At 39.4% G+C, this 17,643-nt stretch overlaps 1 protein-coding gene across 2 annotated transcripts; it reads left to right on the top strand.

Annotated features, from left to right (window-relative positions):
- The first annotated feature begins 773 nt into the window (after positions 1–773).
- On the top strand, positions 774–17,270 carry LOC109468955 (endothelin-converting enzyme 1-like). 2 transcript variants are annotated; one of them, XM_019767330.1, is made up of 19 exons: positions 4,771–5,039; positions 6,887–7,041; positions 7,558–7,755; positions 8,185–8,313; positions 9,637–9,813; positions 10,211–10,276; positions 10,755–10,871; positions 11,141–11,227; positions 11,977–12,104; positions 12,468–12,690; positions 13,222–13,398; positions 13,676–13,779; positions 14,116–14,226; positions 14,501–14,568; positions 14,728–14,852; positions 15,260–15,418; positions 15,906–15,982; positions 16,192–16,290; positions 16,970–17,270. In XM_019767330.1, exons 1-19 carry the CDS (start codon positions 4,916–4,918, stop codon positions 17,136–17,138), a joined length of 2,493 nt encoding a protein of 830 aa, XP_019622889.1. In that variant the 5' UTR covers positions 4,771–4,915; the 3' UTR covers positions 17,139–17,270. The 2 variants fall into 2 exon arrangements, with proteins under 2 accessions (XP_019622888.1, XP_019622889.1); XM_019767329.1 differs by lacking the exons at positions 4,771–5,039; positions 16,970–17,270 and adding an exon at positions 774–1,194 and having other exon boundaries at positions 16,192–16,310.
- Positions 17,271–17,643: the final 373 nt, after the last annotated feature.

The following is a 17,643-nucleotide window of genomic DNA, read 5'->3' as shown; positions in this document are numbered from 1 at the left end:
CGGTCCCGAATAAGGAACAACATTCCTTAGATTATAATAATAGTCTCGCCACTGGGCAAATATTTGCTGAGGGAACTAACAGGCAGGTATTGTACGAAAGTCACGCATACATGTACAGTACAAGTATAGAGTGAATCTTGACCCTCAACCACCGCTAATGTTTATATACACACGTCGTTCAACCAGTTCGTGACCGAACGCGATCGAGCATGAAGTTGTTTACAAAAAGTTTGAACTCAAGAGAATGTTTGTCTGTTATGGGATCTTATATGGTGGAAAACTTGTCATGCTTGAAGGAGTTTGAACAAAGAGTTTCCTCGTGAAATTGGTCGTGTTGAAGAAAGACTCAGTCACGAGTAGCTAACAGCTGCTTCTGAGGAATTATAAACAAGCTCTAAAATCTAGACACGTAAAACACTACAGGATGACCACTCGTGTTTAAAGTGGTTAAAAATCCGTATTTCCTTACTGCACTTCAAACCCTACTGCCTGTATTTCGTTTGTTGGGAGAAGCATTGGAAGACGTCCTGCAACATTGCCCATAATTAAAATGTAAATAAGTTGCAATGTTACCTTAAGAATAATAAATAGAGCATATCATTTATTGAAATTTTTGTACCTTTTCTTCTTCATATAATTAAAGATTGGCTTTTCTACAAGACGAAGTTACGGATCGTCTCCCCTCGCTAGTACGCATGTCAGGAATTCCCCTCACCCAGACCAGGTGAACCTGTTCAACCACTTCCTGATTGACAGCTCAGAAGTCGTCCACGCCCGGCTGCCAGCAGTTGCCCCCGCCAGACACAACACTCTAACGCTGGGAAGCCGAGCATACAACTGCTAGCCTGTCGTAGGACGTCTACTGAGTTTTAACCTGCCCCCAGGACTGGATATATGTTACTCCTAACCCACCACTGATTATACTACTGCCGATTAGAAACTTGTCTGCAACTTTGGTTATTTTTCCACCGTCTCTTGGCCTTGAGACAATGTCAGATCTCCACTGATGTCTAGAACATGCGCTGGGGAGTGTAGCTTGTCGAGGGGATACACAGCAGGCGGTTAAAATGTTCAATGGAAGCAGGGAGACTTCAAGTGAAAACGCCATTCGTAAGTTGAGAGAACACTTCGCCAGAGATGTGTACCAAAAAGATGCTCACTTACACTGTGAACATGAAGACGACTCCGACGACGGTAAGTTTACGTCTTTTTGTATGACATCGTGTCTGTTTGGGTGAGATTTGTGTCTCATATTGACAAGCAGACGCGTCGATATTTCGCACCTGTTGTCATTAGATAGTCGGCATGATTACAGGTACTAGTATCGTCTTCTTGCCGCAGGGATCCACGTAAAAAGTAGCAAAAGTTATTTTATTTTCTCGTTTTGCAAACAATTAAACATAAACCGTAATAGTGTTGTTTTGAGGCGAAAGTTGAAGTAAATAAAAACAAAAACAAATTAGAGTCGTAGAGAGGGGGTAAAAGAACCAACTTACGTAATATCCCAATCTTACAGGTGGGTCAGTCAGTAGTTAGTAAAACAAATTAAGCTTTACGTTAATTCATACATTTTGACTTATGTGTAGAACACAGAAAGGCACATTGTGTATCTATACTCCAAAGGTACGAAGCTATATGGTGGTTTGGGATTGTAAAGGGAAAATTGTATACATGTGTAGTTATTCAAACAATTCACAAAAATGTAGTAATCGCTTTAGGGAGGGGGTATTGGCTTCAGAGGGCCGGGTGGGGGGTAGTCTGCATTTCTGTCTCAATGCACTGAAACTAGAACAGCAAATACAGAGAAATCTCGCGCGTGTGTGTTTAATATTATTATGTGTGTATGTACTCGTCTTTGTGACATACATGACTTCACATGTGTGTGTTTGTGTGTGTGTGTGTGTGTGTGTGTTTGTGTGTGTGTGTAACCACGTATGAGAATACTGAACTATCAGTTGCTGTGATAATGCGTGATCTATGAATGTCCTTAATTTGTACTCTCCATATACATGTACTACCACGAACAGACAGTACATAACTACATCATAATACATGTACAAAATACGACAAGAGTAAGTCAAGAACGGTTGCTACAAGACACAAGTTTCAGTTGTGTCCGGGTTTTGTCTTCCTGTATATACTAGTGCTATTCTTTCAACTGGATTACTATATAAATGTTAAAAAAATATACCTGTGCTACACTTCTAACTTGATGTTCCAAAACAAAAGAAACAAGCAATTTGAAAATGAGTCTCGAGAAACGATGCTCTCCTCAGTCTCCTGTTAAGAAATCTGCTTTCGCCAGAGCTGCCAAATGTAGGTAAAAACACAAGAAAATGACGTTAAGAAAAGAAGAAATCGTTCCTTGAATTATCTACCAACGTCCTCACCCCTTGCCTTTCCCATCTTGGTAATATCCGAGAAAATTGCAAATGAAAAATTACCAGTTTGTTTTCTTTATTTGTTCATTCTTGTTTGTTTTATGACACCTACAGACTTAAGTTGCAAGACGTGCTCTCTCAAGCAATGACATGATTTTGCGGTGACCCTTTTGACCTGAACTCTATACTCAACAGCACGCCCATTGTTGAACACGGTTACTCTTTTAATTCTGAAAGCTCATAATGAAAACAATTCTACAAACTTTTGGAAAATATCTTAAAAAAGTGATCATTAGGTCATGAAACTTGGTAAAAACCATCCGATCTGCGCTAAACAGTTAAAATTTGCTAGTTTTGCATGGCAGGAGAACAGACAAATCCCCGCCAGGCATACACAGCGCAGGAGCACGGGCATTTACATCACACCTACCCGCATGGGTGAAGAGTTGTCCCGGGGTCATTTGGGAAAATGGACACTTCCGAGAACGAGGTTATATTTTGAGTGACATGGTTTTGCGTTGACAGGCCTAGCCTCCTGTGCAGGCTCCGAGGAGGGTGGGAATTTCGATACAGCGTTTTGAAGATTTTTTAACGCGTTATTTTAGTAGTCGGCCATCCTACATAGCCGCCGAGAGAAGGTTCCATTCGATGGCCGGCTATTAAAACAACGCGTAAAAAACTCTTCAAAACGCTGTATCAAAATTTCCACCCGCCTCGGAGCCTGCACAGGAGGCTATTACAGGACAAGGGTTGCCGTGTTTGGATTATAATGATTTTTGGTGTGAGAGTAGGTGTTGCAAAAGAGATACCCGTCGTTTGTGGATATCCTAGTGGCTCTTCTTGGTACTGCAGTGAAATTCAGTGGCACGGTTTTGCGTTGACGATTGGTTTGACGTAGAACTTAGTTTGTTCTGATTTTTGGTGTCTCTGTGGATCTCCTGGCGGCTTCCCTTTGCATTGCAGCGGACTTCCCGGCTTTGGACATGATATGAGCATGTTTCTTTTATCTTTATCAAATGTGAATATGGATGTAAAAGGGTTACCATATATCTATCTATCTACCATTAGAGAGCTTTGAACAAATGTGTAGAGTTAGATGTCGAAGATTTAGGTGCTCGGTGTAATGTAGCCAGCTGCCGCCGCGCGGCGTGCATATGCGAAGCTGGTGTTACACTGAAGGGCGGTTAGCACCGGCTATACAGATACAGATACCGGGACATGTACAATGGTCCAAAAACTCGTTGTTCCGCATCCTGTCAGTACCTATAACCTACATGTGCCACCCAATGACCTCCGATTGTGTGTTTGACCAACCACAGAACACCTCATCATCGTAGTGTTCAAAAACTGTGTCAAATATGATAATTGCTTTAAAATATAAATACCAGGCCAAGGACGTAGCGCTAAAATAAGATCTACAACCTAAAATGTTGTATAAAGGAGAATGGTGGGTATAGAACACACGATAAAAAAACAAGATGAACAAGCTGTTTTGATAGGATTGATGTACTTTGGGTCAGACTTCATGCCAGCATGACAACAACGAAAAAGTGTAAGTCTTGGTGTTTATAAACAATAGCCAAATGTCTGCTGTGGAATGACATTTTGTCCTCTTGCAAAGGGGGAGGTGTCCGTCTGAGCAAGGAGGTTATCCATAGTCTGAGTTAAGTATCGATATCAGCGAAGACACAATACTTCATTAATGTATTATGCAAATAGATCTCCCCTGACAATTTATCCATCCAAGACATTTCTTCCATCTGTTCAAAACAGGCAGTGTTGTGAAATGAATATAACTTGCGATAACAAGAAAAAAAACACCTTCTGAAACTGTAGCTTCTACAAAATCAATCTTCTCTTTAAATGACTGCGATTTTCTGACATTCCTGCCATTTTGCCCTTTTCATGCAATCTCGCATTAGTGAAAATTGTTGTCTACAAAATGCCCTGAAGGAAAGTACTTTCCATCTGCCAAACGTATTGCTATCATATTTACTGACTGTTTACAAGTTGCAAACGATTCTAATCCTTTCTAGTCATTCAGAATGAATTAAATTTTTTGCTAAAATTATTTTTTTAAAGAAAATATGTGAAATTCGTGGAGTAACATTTATGTCCCGACATGCATTGCCACTTGTTGCACTGGTCCAGCAACTCTGAAGACACAGGTGGAATGGCTGTTCTATTTGCCATCTGCCCCCTCAAAAGTCGAAAAAGAAAACTACGAGATAGTGTATTTCTTGATTTTCTGTGCTTTTACAAAATAGACACAGGTGGACAAACGTCATATCAACAACATTTGAGGCAAATCTACTCAAAATAAAACTTGAATCTACAGATAAAATTCATCTTTTCCTCCGGGTGGGGTACTGGCGACTCGTGGAAGAGCCAAGACAATTTTCCTCCCAAAGTGGTGTCATAATTATTTCCCACCCAATCTGGTCATCTTGGACGTTAAAAAAATCGCCTTTAACTTAGTCTTGGCGTCTTGAAACGACTTAAAAGCCATGAGAAGGAAGAAGTGAGAGTTAAGGATGACGAAGGGGATGAAGTCGTCGTTCAGGAAGTTGGCCAAAAGTTACGCCAGACGTTCCCAAGATCTAGACGACCTGTACAACTGGGACAAGGAGCCATTTTGTGAACATCTCCAAGACGATGGTGAGAAATCTCGAAGATTTGTACCCCCTTTTTTGAAAGCGTTGGTCAACTTTTTTGTTCCCATAACCGCACAGGATTTCACGTTTTTTTTCTTTATGGTCGTTGTCGAGTTTCTTGAAGAAAGAAGCCATATTTTCTGTTTGTGGCTAAGTTGTTGTCTTAATCATAGGGAGACGACAGGGGTGTGAATTAAGATTAATTGTGCAACGAAAATGTGTCAAATGGAATTTCTATCCTTTACGTAACTCCCGAATTCTAAATGAGAAATGCCTGTAACACATTACATGTTACAAAAAGATAGACTGCTTGGATTCGTAGTATTCCATAGTTGGCTTAGACTCGGAATGTGCACATGGAAAATCGTGTCAGGAGAACGCAAGAAAGAACATTTAATTCGTACAACTGTGTCAACACGTGATGCCAATATTTCAAAACCGTTTTTGTTCTTCTAAAAGCTTCCATATGCAGATACCAAGCTAGACAACGTTAACATTTTCCTCGATTTTAGCCAGATTCTACCAGAAAGTATACTGATAATTTCTGAGAATCGCATGCCGACAGAAAGAAAAAATCCTGTACGAACTTGAAGAAAGACAAATTGCTACTTAGGATAATTTCGATGTTGACTACTTCATAACTATTCATGTACCTTTTACTCTCAGAAAATTTATATATTGCCACGTGAATTTTTGTCTTTTTCACGAATCTTTCTCATCCATGCTCAGTCCAATTGTGTACTTGTAAGAAATATTCTAGACTACGACGAACTGACTTTGGTACAGTAGCTATAGGTATCTTCTTTAGATGGAAAACTCAAAACTAACAAAACTAAAAGTGATGTTAACGCCTTGGTAGAAGTAGCAGGTATTTTCCTGTGATATGTCCACGTCAACAAGGTATGTGACGTCACGCCCCAGATCGCAGCCATTTTAAGTGGTCGGATTAGTCAATCACAAATGACCCGGGGGTAAGGTGGGCACACATGTAAGACAACTTCTCTGGGATACTGTAGATATTGAAATCTTGGGTGTCGTTTAATTTTATTTTTGCGTTGTCATCTGCACCGCCGAATGAATGTGCGTGTCCAATGTAACTACATGTACTAGTGTTACTAACGTTAGTATTCAAAGACAAAACAAAGTCTACTACTGGACAAATAAATAACTTCTGGACATTTCGAGGGACATCCGCCACTCTTCTTCAGCCTCACTAAATATTTCAACCGCGGATTTAAAAACACTTGACAGAGTGGAATGTGCGTGTGTGCCTGTGTGTGTGTGTGTGTGTGTGTGTGTGTGTGTGAGTGTGCGTGCGTGGTAAGGTTATCATCAAGCAAGTAATGGCACAAATAAATGTTCAATTTAGGAGTAAATTGCACACCTGATTTCCAGTTAATCTAAGTCCTTAATTCCCACACCGTATTGTGTATAGGGTGGTGCCCATCTCCGTTTCTATAGTCCTTGGGCCACACAGTTGTGCAGGAGTGGCCCAGTGGCTTTGTACTGAGCAAACTCATTACAATACACATTTATGATCATTGGTAAACCTCACTTTTTATACCCACTCATTTGCTAGCCAGTTGCTACACAACACAGTGAAAACCCCATCATAGTTACAATCATTTACTCTGATGGCTACCATCTTAGCACAGTGTTCTGGAGACATTATGTCAACTTGGTTTTTAAGCAGTAGCTACATTTGTAGTTTTAATTGTAGGTATTGTTTGATTTTCGTTGTTTGTTGCCATATCTCAATCTCTTATTAGTCTGTTCTTGTATGTATTTATATGCATATGAGCCAAGCGCCTGAATGAAATTATTTTTCTAAATCGTCTCTTGTTTCTGCAGGCTCATTTACGGACAGTAAGAAGAAGAAGGAGAGGGTGTTCTCTAACCGAGAGAAATGTCTCCTGGGTGTGTTACTGGCCCTGCTGGTCCTCCTGATTGCTGCCGTGGCCTACCTCCTCTACATGCTGCTCCAGAACATGAACAAACCAAAAGGGGTAAGTCCTCAACTTCCAGAGTCTTTAGCATACCAACAACCCTTCCACTTATTGTATATAATGTATGATATTTTATGACATTGTATTGTACAATTTTTCATGTCTATTGTACGATATTGTTGGAATTTTTATTTCAATGTTTGATATTGTAATCTGTTTGCTTGATATTGTATTGTTCTGTATCTATATTGTAGTGTTTGGGAGGACAACTTTAAAGGTCTATACACCTGTTTTGCCCTCCCTTCCACTGGTATATTTGTACTTGTGGTAAATCCAAATAAACAAATGCAGGGTTTTAAAAAACGGTGAAATTTTGCCACAAGTCTGTTTTGTATGTCTGTATGGATAGCGTTCAGCACCAAGGAGAGGTCTGTTCTGTATATATGTGTATATGTTTGTAGACTGTGTGTATTTTCAGTTGAACGAGGCTCTGACAGAACCATCTGGAAGTCTATGGCGTCCCCCGTCTCTATTGGGGATGGATGTTTACAATACTTCCCTTTTTATTCTCCTCAGTTCTTCTGTTTGGAGCCTCACTGTGTGGAGGAGAGTGACATGGTGTTGGGGAAGATGGACCTGACAGTCGAACCCTGCAAAGATTTCTACCATTTCTCCTGCGGGAAGTGGCTGCAGGACCTTATCGTATCGCCAGGTGTCGCTAAATACGGCATACTGCAACGTATAGCAGGACGCAACTATGGTATCTTACAAAGGGTAAGAAAGTTCAGGGGGTCAGAGTATACAGTGCAATTTTACGGAATACAGTGCAATTTTACGGAATACAGTGCAATTTTACGGAATACAGTGCAATTTTACGGAATACAGTGCAATTTTATGGAATACAGTACAATCGTATTAGTATACAGTATATTTTTACGGAATACAGTGCAATCGTATTAGTATACAGTCAGTGCAAATTTACTGTATACTAATACGATTGTACTGTATTCCGTAAAATTGTACTGTATTTCGTAAAATTGCACTGTATACTCTGGCACCCCTGAAGTTGGTCTTGGATTAGGTTTGCTTGGCTGAAAACTAAATGACTTTTGAATGAAATAAAAAATGATAATGAATTTCATCATATCAGAAAGTTTTAAGTCTATGATGATTAATATAAATTTCTTTTTTCTTTGACCACAGGAAATAGCAACTCCTGGACATATTTTTAAGGGTCAGAACTCTACAGCCATTGCTAAAGCCAAGATGATATACCAGTCATGTCTGGACGAAGTTGCTATAGAGGATAAAGGCGGGAAACCACTTTTAAAGGTTGGTTTGTCAATCATTAGTATTATATATCAATCATATTATCTGCCCATTAGTATTATATAATCTCTAAGCAATTTGTACATCTATTTTCATTGGTACATTGAGAAACATGAGACAATTGCAGTCTAGCTTTAGCTCTAGCTTTTGTCTTTGTACTGTAACAGGTTAAATGGTTTTATTTGGAATTAGTGATGATTTTTCCATTGCAAAATCACTGAAAATACCGCATCATGTGGACCTCAATAACTAAAAAATTATGTAAAAAATCAAACAAATCCGTCAAACTATCCGTGAGTTACAGCTGTGAACACATACAGAACAAGAGTTCCACGATCTCATACCTTCGCCAAATGATGTTAACTCTTAGGGTTGACGAATTATACAATTTTAATCATTGATTTTGTAAATAAGCACCTCATTTGCATGGATTATATCAGTTGATCATATTCTCCACCCAATGACAGCCTTATCTTAACAAAAAGGATATTATAGCACTCCCTCATAAATTATGCAAATGAGGTCATGATTTGAATAAATTATGTTTATTGATGTTCACCTTCCAAATGTGGCAAGTATGAAATTGCCAGCGGTTACAACTATGAAATTATAAAAATTTGCACTAATTATGCAAATTAGGTCGTCATTTACATAATCTATATCCTCAGATGTTTTTTCTTGTTCTCAAGTAGATGTCACAAGTGTTTCATAGTTCTATTATCGAACAAAGCAGATTTATAGAATTTCCTCATTAATTATGCAAATTATCCCCTGATTTGCATAATTGTCATCTGATTATGACAAGCATTACTTCAACTACCTACATATCTAAAATCACGACAATCCGTCAACCGGTTCTTGAGTTATCCTCATTCGAAAATTTTTCATCAAATGCTGCTGCAGTTCCAGAACAAGCAGCTAGGGGACCCAAAGTAATGTCACTTCTTCCCTACCCCAAGAGCTATCTACCAACCAAAATTCGTGACCCTAGCATGTCCAGATCACGAGATATCAAAACCGGAAGTTCTGCTGCAGTACCTAGAAAAGCTGCCAGGGGGCCCAAAATCTATTTCTAGGTCTCATGAAGACCTACCCACCTACCAAGTTTCATTCCAATCCACCCACTCCGTCTAGAGTTATCTTGCTAAACCACACACACACACACAAACACACCCACACACAGACAAACGCTACTGAAAACATAACCTTCTTGGCGAAGGTAAAGATCAAAACAATACCCTCTCACAGAAGGATATCTCCTTCCCCGGAGGTAATAAATGAATCTACAGTACAGTACTTTATCTCTCCTTCTCTTCTCTCTCCCAGGTAATAGAGTCCATAGGTTCATGGAACATCAGTATGGACCCGGCGGGCGGGAAGTTTGACCCTGACAAGTGGGACCTGACAGAAACTCTCATCAACGCACACAAACTGGGACCAAACTCTCTCTTCGGCTTTGGCATCGGCGCTGATGACAAGGACTCCAAGACCAACATCCTCCAGGTCAGTTGAAATGACTGTGAAAACATCTTTTATTGACCTGAAACTTCATATTCTTTTCCAGAATATATTACGAAGAAGGATCTCTATAAAAATGCAAAGAACTGGAATATGAACCCAATAGTTTTGACTGTATGACAGAAGTACTTGTCGAGAGTGAATTGCTTCTTTGAACTCACTTAACAACCAGGTGACTCTTGAGATAGTTTGTGGTGTCCCCCGTCTCTATTCAGAGATGGATTTAGGACCAGTTATGTTTTATTGTAGAGGACTGAATCTTGCTTCAAATTGCACAATAGTTTGAGCCACAGCAATCTTATGGTTTGAAAGACCTGGTAAAATATTTGCAACTTTGCATGTTTTCTGCGTAAAACGGATTTTTCTCTCACCCTTCACACAGTTTGTACAAGCTGGACTCAGTTTGAAGCATGGCCAAATGTACACCAGCAAGAAAACTGCTGCAAAGGTACGTCTTTGACATATTCAAGGATGCAACTCAGTAGGTGTTGGGTTAACTGCAGTTAAGTCATACTTAAATGGTCATTGGTCACTGAACTTTAGAAGGAAAGGCATATCACAAGCTTGTAATGTCTCCAAGCATTAAATGCACTGGTGGATTCACCTTTTGCCATCAGTATTCGAATCACCCCAGCTCACTGAATACATTATAGCACAATACATATAATGTTGAACCCAAAAAATGTCACAAACGATATCTTCCTGGCTTCTCAAAATCGTAAGATTTTGGACCGATGGTTTCTTTAGCCTCTACCAGGCTCTGGGTGTGGCAAAATGTTCTCTCCCAACAGACAAACTCCCCTGGCATGTTATCTCTCTATTTGCCCGATTTCTACTCTTTCCAGCCACCTCTCAAAGCCCGGTAGAGGCTACGGTTTGTTGACAATCAGTATCTAGAGTCACTCACAATTTTATGCCGATTGTAGGTTAAAACGGGCTGGTTGAACTACGTTGTGAAGCTGGCCGTCTTACTTGGAGCAAACGAGGCAGATGCAAGACAACAACTGGAGGATGTGTGGGAGTTTGAAACCAGACTGGCTGAGGTAAAACTTCTAAATTGTTCAGAAATACATTAATTTGTACAACTGTTACGTCTATTTCATTGTTTTTCTCTGATGTCAGATTATTTAAATGTTCATTCCAATTTTTTTCACTTGCCAGTTCACTAATTTCTGTTTGACATTATTGTACATATTTCCCTCTTTAAATGATGTATGAAGAAAATCATTGTGTTTTGCAGGATGTATCTCACTGTCCACAAAAACACAACTTAAAGCAAAACTTTATAAAACCCTTTCTTGTCCTTTTCCAGATTGATGAGAAGGTTCCTTCAAGAAGGGATATTTTTGGCAGGTACAACAAGTGGCCACTGAAAAACCTGACAGCGATCATGCCATCAGTAAGTACCCTTAGCAAACTATCAGTAGTGATGCATGTTACTGATCAGTTACTGACAGTATCATTTCATCTAAGGCCATGTTGATTTGATTACATGGATGACATCTTCCGGGAGCCCCAAAACTGATGCGCGCGTGCGAATAAAAAAAAAGTTTTGCAAAAAAATCTACGTGGTCATGAGGGTTGAGCAAATGGCACAGAATATGGTTTGGCGAATAATCTAGTCTTCAAGTTCATTTCTTTACAATTTCGTCTTTTTTCGTTTGATTTTGGCATTCTACGACATTGGTATAGTTTTTATTAATTTTTTTTGTAACTTATAGTATAATTTTGCTCATTTTGCAACTGTTTTGTACGATTTACAGTATGGTTGAAAACTTTTTTTTTTTGGAAACGGCCGAAAATTCATGCGCGCGCGGATGTCATCCATATAATCAAATCAACATGGCCTAACTGTCATGAGACTGTAATGCACATGACAAGTACTGGACTACTGGTGCTTCCTAAGAATTATTCTGATTGATGTCTTACTGACAGTGTGTTGACAGTACATGCTACTGACAATTACTGAAACATTTTCTTCCTTTCTGGTATGGAAGTATTATTTTTGAGTGGCTGCATTGTGGGTTTGAGTGTTTGTGTATGGACAGAGTAGGTTAACAGCACATGGGTGGGAGATTTTAAGATTGACAGGAGAATCTGGAACATCTTAATCCTGTTTGATTCATGCATATGTTCTGTCTGTTTCAGATCGACGTGAACAAGTACCTGACAGACATGTTGCTGGGACAGAAGATCAGCCCTGACACAAAGGTGCTTGTGTACGACCCGCTGTACCTGATGGAAATGTCCAAAATCGTGGCCAACACCAGCAAAGAGTAAGTGTTACGAAGTTGACCATTTTCCACTGGGATCTTTGTAACATTGCATAACCACTAACATTAATATCCCAATGTTTTGGTATTCCTTTTGCTACCTTCCTCAGGGCAATAATGTAATATACGTAATTAATAAGAACCATGAAAACAATCATTTAGTGCAATGAATAAATGAAGGAAGAAATGAATAGATGAATGAATGAATAAGATTAAACCATGAACCACTAGATTCTCCCATGCAGACCTATCCTGTAGCATAACTACCTCTGTCTCACGAAGACTGGATTGAACTGGGAGACTAGGAGAGCACAAACATTCCCCATGATACTACATAATTTCCTGAATTTGCACTTTTTTGTCCAGGGTTTTAGCCAACTACATCATAAACCAGATCAACCAGAAGTTTGCCCCGTACCTGTCACTCAAGTTCCGAATCGCCAGTCTGGAACTGGAGAAGGTCGTCCAAGGGACAAGGTCAACGCCATCCCGGAGTATCTACTGCACGGCCGTAACTAACAAACGGGCGGGCTGGGCCATGGGCGCCATGTTTGCTGATAAAGCGTTTGGGAAAGACCACTTTGACAAGGTTAGTGATAGTGTATCTGTCCGCCAGACAGCCTTAGCCTGGGTGCCATCCTCTGTAGTTTCCACTGTGGTATGTTGCTGGCTACTGTGGACATTAGGGAGCTTGCGGAAACTATGGAGGATGGCACCCAGGCTATGACAGCCTATGAAGACAAGGACAATGTTACTGCACATAAGGAAAAAGTTCAGACTGATTGATATTTGTAGTATTAACTATGAAAACTGAAAGTTTTGTTGAAACTTTGATCTAGAAAAACTTTGTTCTAGTGAAACATAGGCTTAACTGGTCAGCCTAACACAACATTATTTTCTACTTAATGTAGAGTGAAATGTTTCAAATTTAAATGGAAAAAGTCTTAAATGGCAACTTTAAAAAGACATTGGCTAGGCATTCACAGCCATAGATATACATGTACGATATCTTAATGGCTGTGAGAATGGATAAGAATGGATCAGAATTTTATGTCTACCAGGAAAAAAATTGATTTAACCTAGGTGAGAAATTCAAGTCTGGTGCCTTGTTTTCCTTTAGGCAAATGAAATCATGGACGGTATAAAGGAACAGATGAGACTGACGCTAGAGGAGGCAGACTGGATGGATAACCAGACTAAGACCATGGCGCTGGAGAAACTCTCTGCTCTGAGGCGTATGATTGGCTACCCTGACTTCATCAAGGACCCGGCAAAACTGGACAAGTACTACGAAAAGGTTTGTGGTACCAGTATTCAACTTTCATAGTTCTGCTACTTCCAAAAAATGGTGTTATCGAGTAATACTAATGTATTACTGTACATAGTATCTGCCTTTTCTGTGAAAACCAGAGAAAGAGTAGCTCTTCAGTGAGTTAAACTGGTTTGAAATCACTCATTTTAGTGATTTCTATTGGCTATACAATGTATGAGTATTGTGTAGTACTTTCTTCAAGACAAAGCTTGTATAAAATATGTTTATTTTGAATCTGACCAAATGTTGTTTTTCCCCACAGATGGTAGTGACAGAGGGTGACTTTGTCAGTAACATGTTACTGGTCCAGAAATTCGACCTGGATAGAATTATCGGAAGATACGGGAAACCTGTGGACAGATCAGAGTAAGCTTTCATACTTTTAATGTCATTGAGAATCAGTCACTTCACTGAGAATCAGTCACTTCACTGAGAATCAGTCACTTCACTGAGAATCAGTCACTTCCATGAGATTAAGTTAGAATCAGTCACTTCACTGAGAATCAGTTACTTCACTGAGAATCAGTCACTTCACTGAGAATCAGTCACTTCCCTGAGATTAAGTTAGAGTCAGTCACTTAACTGAGAATCAGTCACTTCACTGATGGAAGTTAGCAGAATGTCTGCTTCTTCTAATTTTGTATTACATAAACCTAGAAAAGCCCTGCATCTCAGCTGACTAAATGTAATATGTTTTTCCAGGTGGAGCATGAAACCAGCTAAGGTGAATGCTTACTACAGCGCAACTAAAAACTTGATGGCTTTTCCATCTGGTATTCTACAAGCACCTCTGTATGGACCAAACTTCCCAATGTAAGTAACTGTTACAACAGTGGTTTATCAATGATTGTAAAATTGTCTTGTGTACCTTCGCAGAAGGAAAACATTTGGGCAGTGCTTCCTTTCTCCATTTTAAACTCATATTTCACTTTATACCCTTTGCAAAGGATACAAATGATATGGCATTGGTATCAAACAAATTGAATACAGTAGTTTGTGGTTATTTTGGGAACTTCAGTCATAATTTATGGTTATATTAACGTTGATATTCGTGTCATTGATCAAATTTGCATGTTTTTTTTTTCAGGGCATTAAACTTTGGATCAATGGGAGCGATTATGGGGCACGAGTTATCTCATGGATTTGACGACCACGGTGAGTTACAAATTAACTCGTGAGTTTGACAATATAACAGCATGGTCAGTTACACTTTTCATTGTAAAGAATATCATTGGCTTCCAACTTTTATTCATTGTTACATAATAAATGAACAACTGGGCTTTTGTTTAACCCCAAACACTCACTGTCTTGCAGGAAAAACTTATGACAAGGACGGGAACCTAAGAAACTGGTGGACAGAAGAATCTTTGAAAAACTTTAGGCAGAAATCGCAGTGTTTGAGGAAGCAGTACTCTGAATTCACAGTATATGGAGAACATGTAAGTAAAATCATATTTTTATAACTCAGTTTTCTACATAGACATGTATAGTGAAAGTGTCCCTGGCTTTTCGCATTGAAGTTACTGTCAAATTGTACATTGTCAAGTGACCATCTCTACATTAGGACCACCTAGTCAATGTTACCACTTTTGGGTGGTTCTTCAGAAAATCATTTGACAGATACAAGCAGTAAGAATCCTGTCTACAATGACCAAGCATAGCAGCAATGGTCTAGTCACCACCACTGCATTGGAACCACTGACTTATTTGTGGTCATTTTTCTGTGGTCCCTTAATAGATTTTTAAAAACACTAGATCTAGCCATGTACGTACTACGTAACCTATAGAGACTTTGTTAAAAATTTGGACCTGGGTCTCTGTTCATTTGTTTTGTTTATTTGTTTAGGTTGATGGTGACAACACGATAGGAGAGAACATAGCCGACAACGGGGGTGTCAGACTAGCGTACAGGGCGTACGAGAAATGGCTGGTGTCCCACAGGGATACAATACTGCCCGGGCTTAACAAGACTTCTCAACAGCTGTTTTTCTTAGGCTGGGCACAGGTAGGTTTAATTGTCTGTTCAAGTATATAAGTCTTAGAACTAACCAATCTAAGCATTAAATTACTATAATAGCTAGAAAGATAATGTATTTGCAAAGCAAATGCTCAAACACAATTTCATATACATTGTATATGGTGGCAGGAGTCTAAATCCCTCCTGCTATAAAACTGCAACATGATATAACTCAACACTAGTTACCCATGGTAATAGACAGTCTAGTTCAGGTCATTGACCTTTTTGCTTTGGATAAGAGGAGGAAGGGTAGCAAAAAGTAGTTCTTACTGAAATTGGAAATTTTGCTTGCACCATGAAAGATTCTTTATCTAGAGCCTTCACAAAAGCCTGTGTGGCATTGATGGCTGCAGCCATCATGAGTAGTTATGCTGGTGGACAAAGGATTGAGCGGTCGCGGGTTCAATTCCTATAGCGTGTACTTCGAAAAGACACGACTTTCCTCACCCTGTTTTCTCTGTCCCCTTTCCTACAGACCTGGTGCACCTACTACAAAGAGGAATATGCGAAACACTTACTGTATTCTGATGTACACAGCCCATCAAAATACAGGTCAGTTCCTGATATTGTATACAAAGTTAACGTATTTACAGAGTAATATACATGTTGGCAGGAGGCATAAACATTTGATCCAACATAGCATGCCAAGATTTATATAAATGCATTTTGTGTTGTCCCTGTAGAGTTTCACACTATTTTTTTGTTTTCTCTGAATCCATATTTCTTTCTAATCGGACAGTGTTCTGTGTTTATTTTTCCAGAGTGAACGGCCCGTTTGCTAACTTCCCTGAATTTGCGGAGGCGTACACTTGTCCGCTGGGCACACACATGAACCCCAAAAAGAAATGTGTCGTCTGGGGGTGAGTTTTCATTTTCAATTGTACACATTAGTTTGATTTGTAGAGTAAAGAAGAAAAGTAAAGAAGAAGAGGAATTTTCCCGGTTCTATATATGTACTGTATTGTACATACATTCTCTGTCTCTGCTGACACAACCTGGGAATAGACTGGTTTGATGTGATGTCACTGCTGCTTGCACAGCCATGTTGGTGTCCATATTTGCATTTCAGTAAATCCAAGGAAATTAAGAATCCTCACGTTGGTGAATCATAACCCAGCATTAATGGGCATTTAATAGTCTTGAGTTTTGATTGATTGAAATGCAAATAAGGACACCAACATGGGGTCTGGCCTTGCCTGCTTCATATGTGGAAAGTGACTGACCACACTATTAAAGCTATCAAAATCAGACCAAGATAACGCAATTGCAAAATTAAAAAAAAACAGTCACTCAAGCAATTGGATATAATTTCCAAAAAATCATATCCAGTTGCTTGAGACTAGTTGAGTAACTATTTTAGCATATCCTAACGTGGATGTATAGCCTTCACTGATATAGAATAAGACTGAGATAACATTATCCTAATTCAAACTAATTTTGTACAAGAGATGATTATCCAGACACTGTAAGTAACCCAAGAACCAATAAATCAACTTGATTTGACTGTCATCTTAAATAAGATGTCCATGTGTTTTACAGAAAATCCAATCCAAGCGGGGAACACGAAGACTCGTCGCAAAAGAAGCAAGCAAAACGCGGGGGCTTCCTGGACTGGCTGGTGATGGACGCGTACGACAAAGACAAAACAGAAGACCAACTGGAGATGGACACAGACGACACAGAATACTTGTTTCATGTTCCCGTGTAGCAGTGATATCCCAAAAACTGTCATCAGATACTTGTGTGCAGCTGACCCACATTACTAGCCTCTACCAGGCTTCAGGAGGTGGCAGGAAAGAGTAGAAATTGCCCGAATAAACTAGATATCATGCTAAGGGAGTTGGTCCACTAGAGAGTAGATTTTGCTGCTAGCTGACCAACTCCCTCGGCATGTTATCTCTCTATTAGGCCAATTTCTACTCTTTCCAGCCACCTCCCGAAGCCTGGTAGAGGCTACCAAATTACTACAAGATCTTTCAAACACTGCCTTATGAGTTCACCAAACTTTGACATTCAAAAAGCTGTTATTTATATTTTCCTAAAACTAAAAGAAAAGGTTATATCTGAGGTATGAAGTTTCCGATTGACAGTTTTATGGGATATTATGTATCATGCTAAAGGCCCTCATTACATTTCAGAGAGAATTTGAGAAAATCTACGAGAGGTTTACCCCTTTTTAAGTGAAGGTTGGGTGGTGACAAAAACAATCATTT

Source organism: Branchiostoma belcheri, unplaced genomic scaffold (assembly GCF_001625305.1).
Source record: "Branchiostoma belcheri isolate BF01 breed outbred unplaced genomic scaffold, Haploidv18h27 scaffold2, whole genome shotgun sequence".
In the NCBI taxonomy this organism is placed as follows: Eukaryota; Metazoa; Chordata; class Leptocardii; order Amphioxiformes; family Branchiostomatidae; genus Branchiostoma; species Branchiostoma belcheri.
Note: the sequence above shows the minus strand (reverse complement) of the source record. Positions and strands in the feature narration are given on the sequence as shown.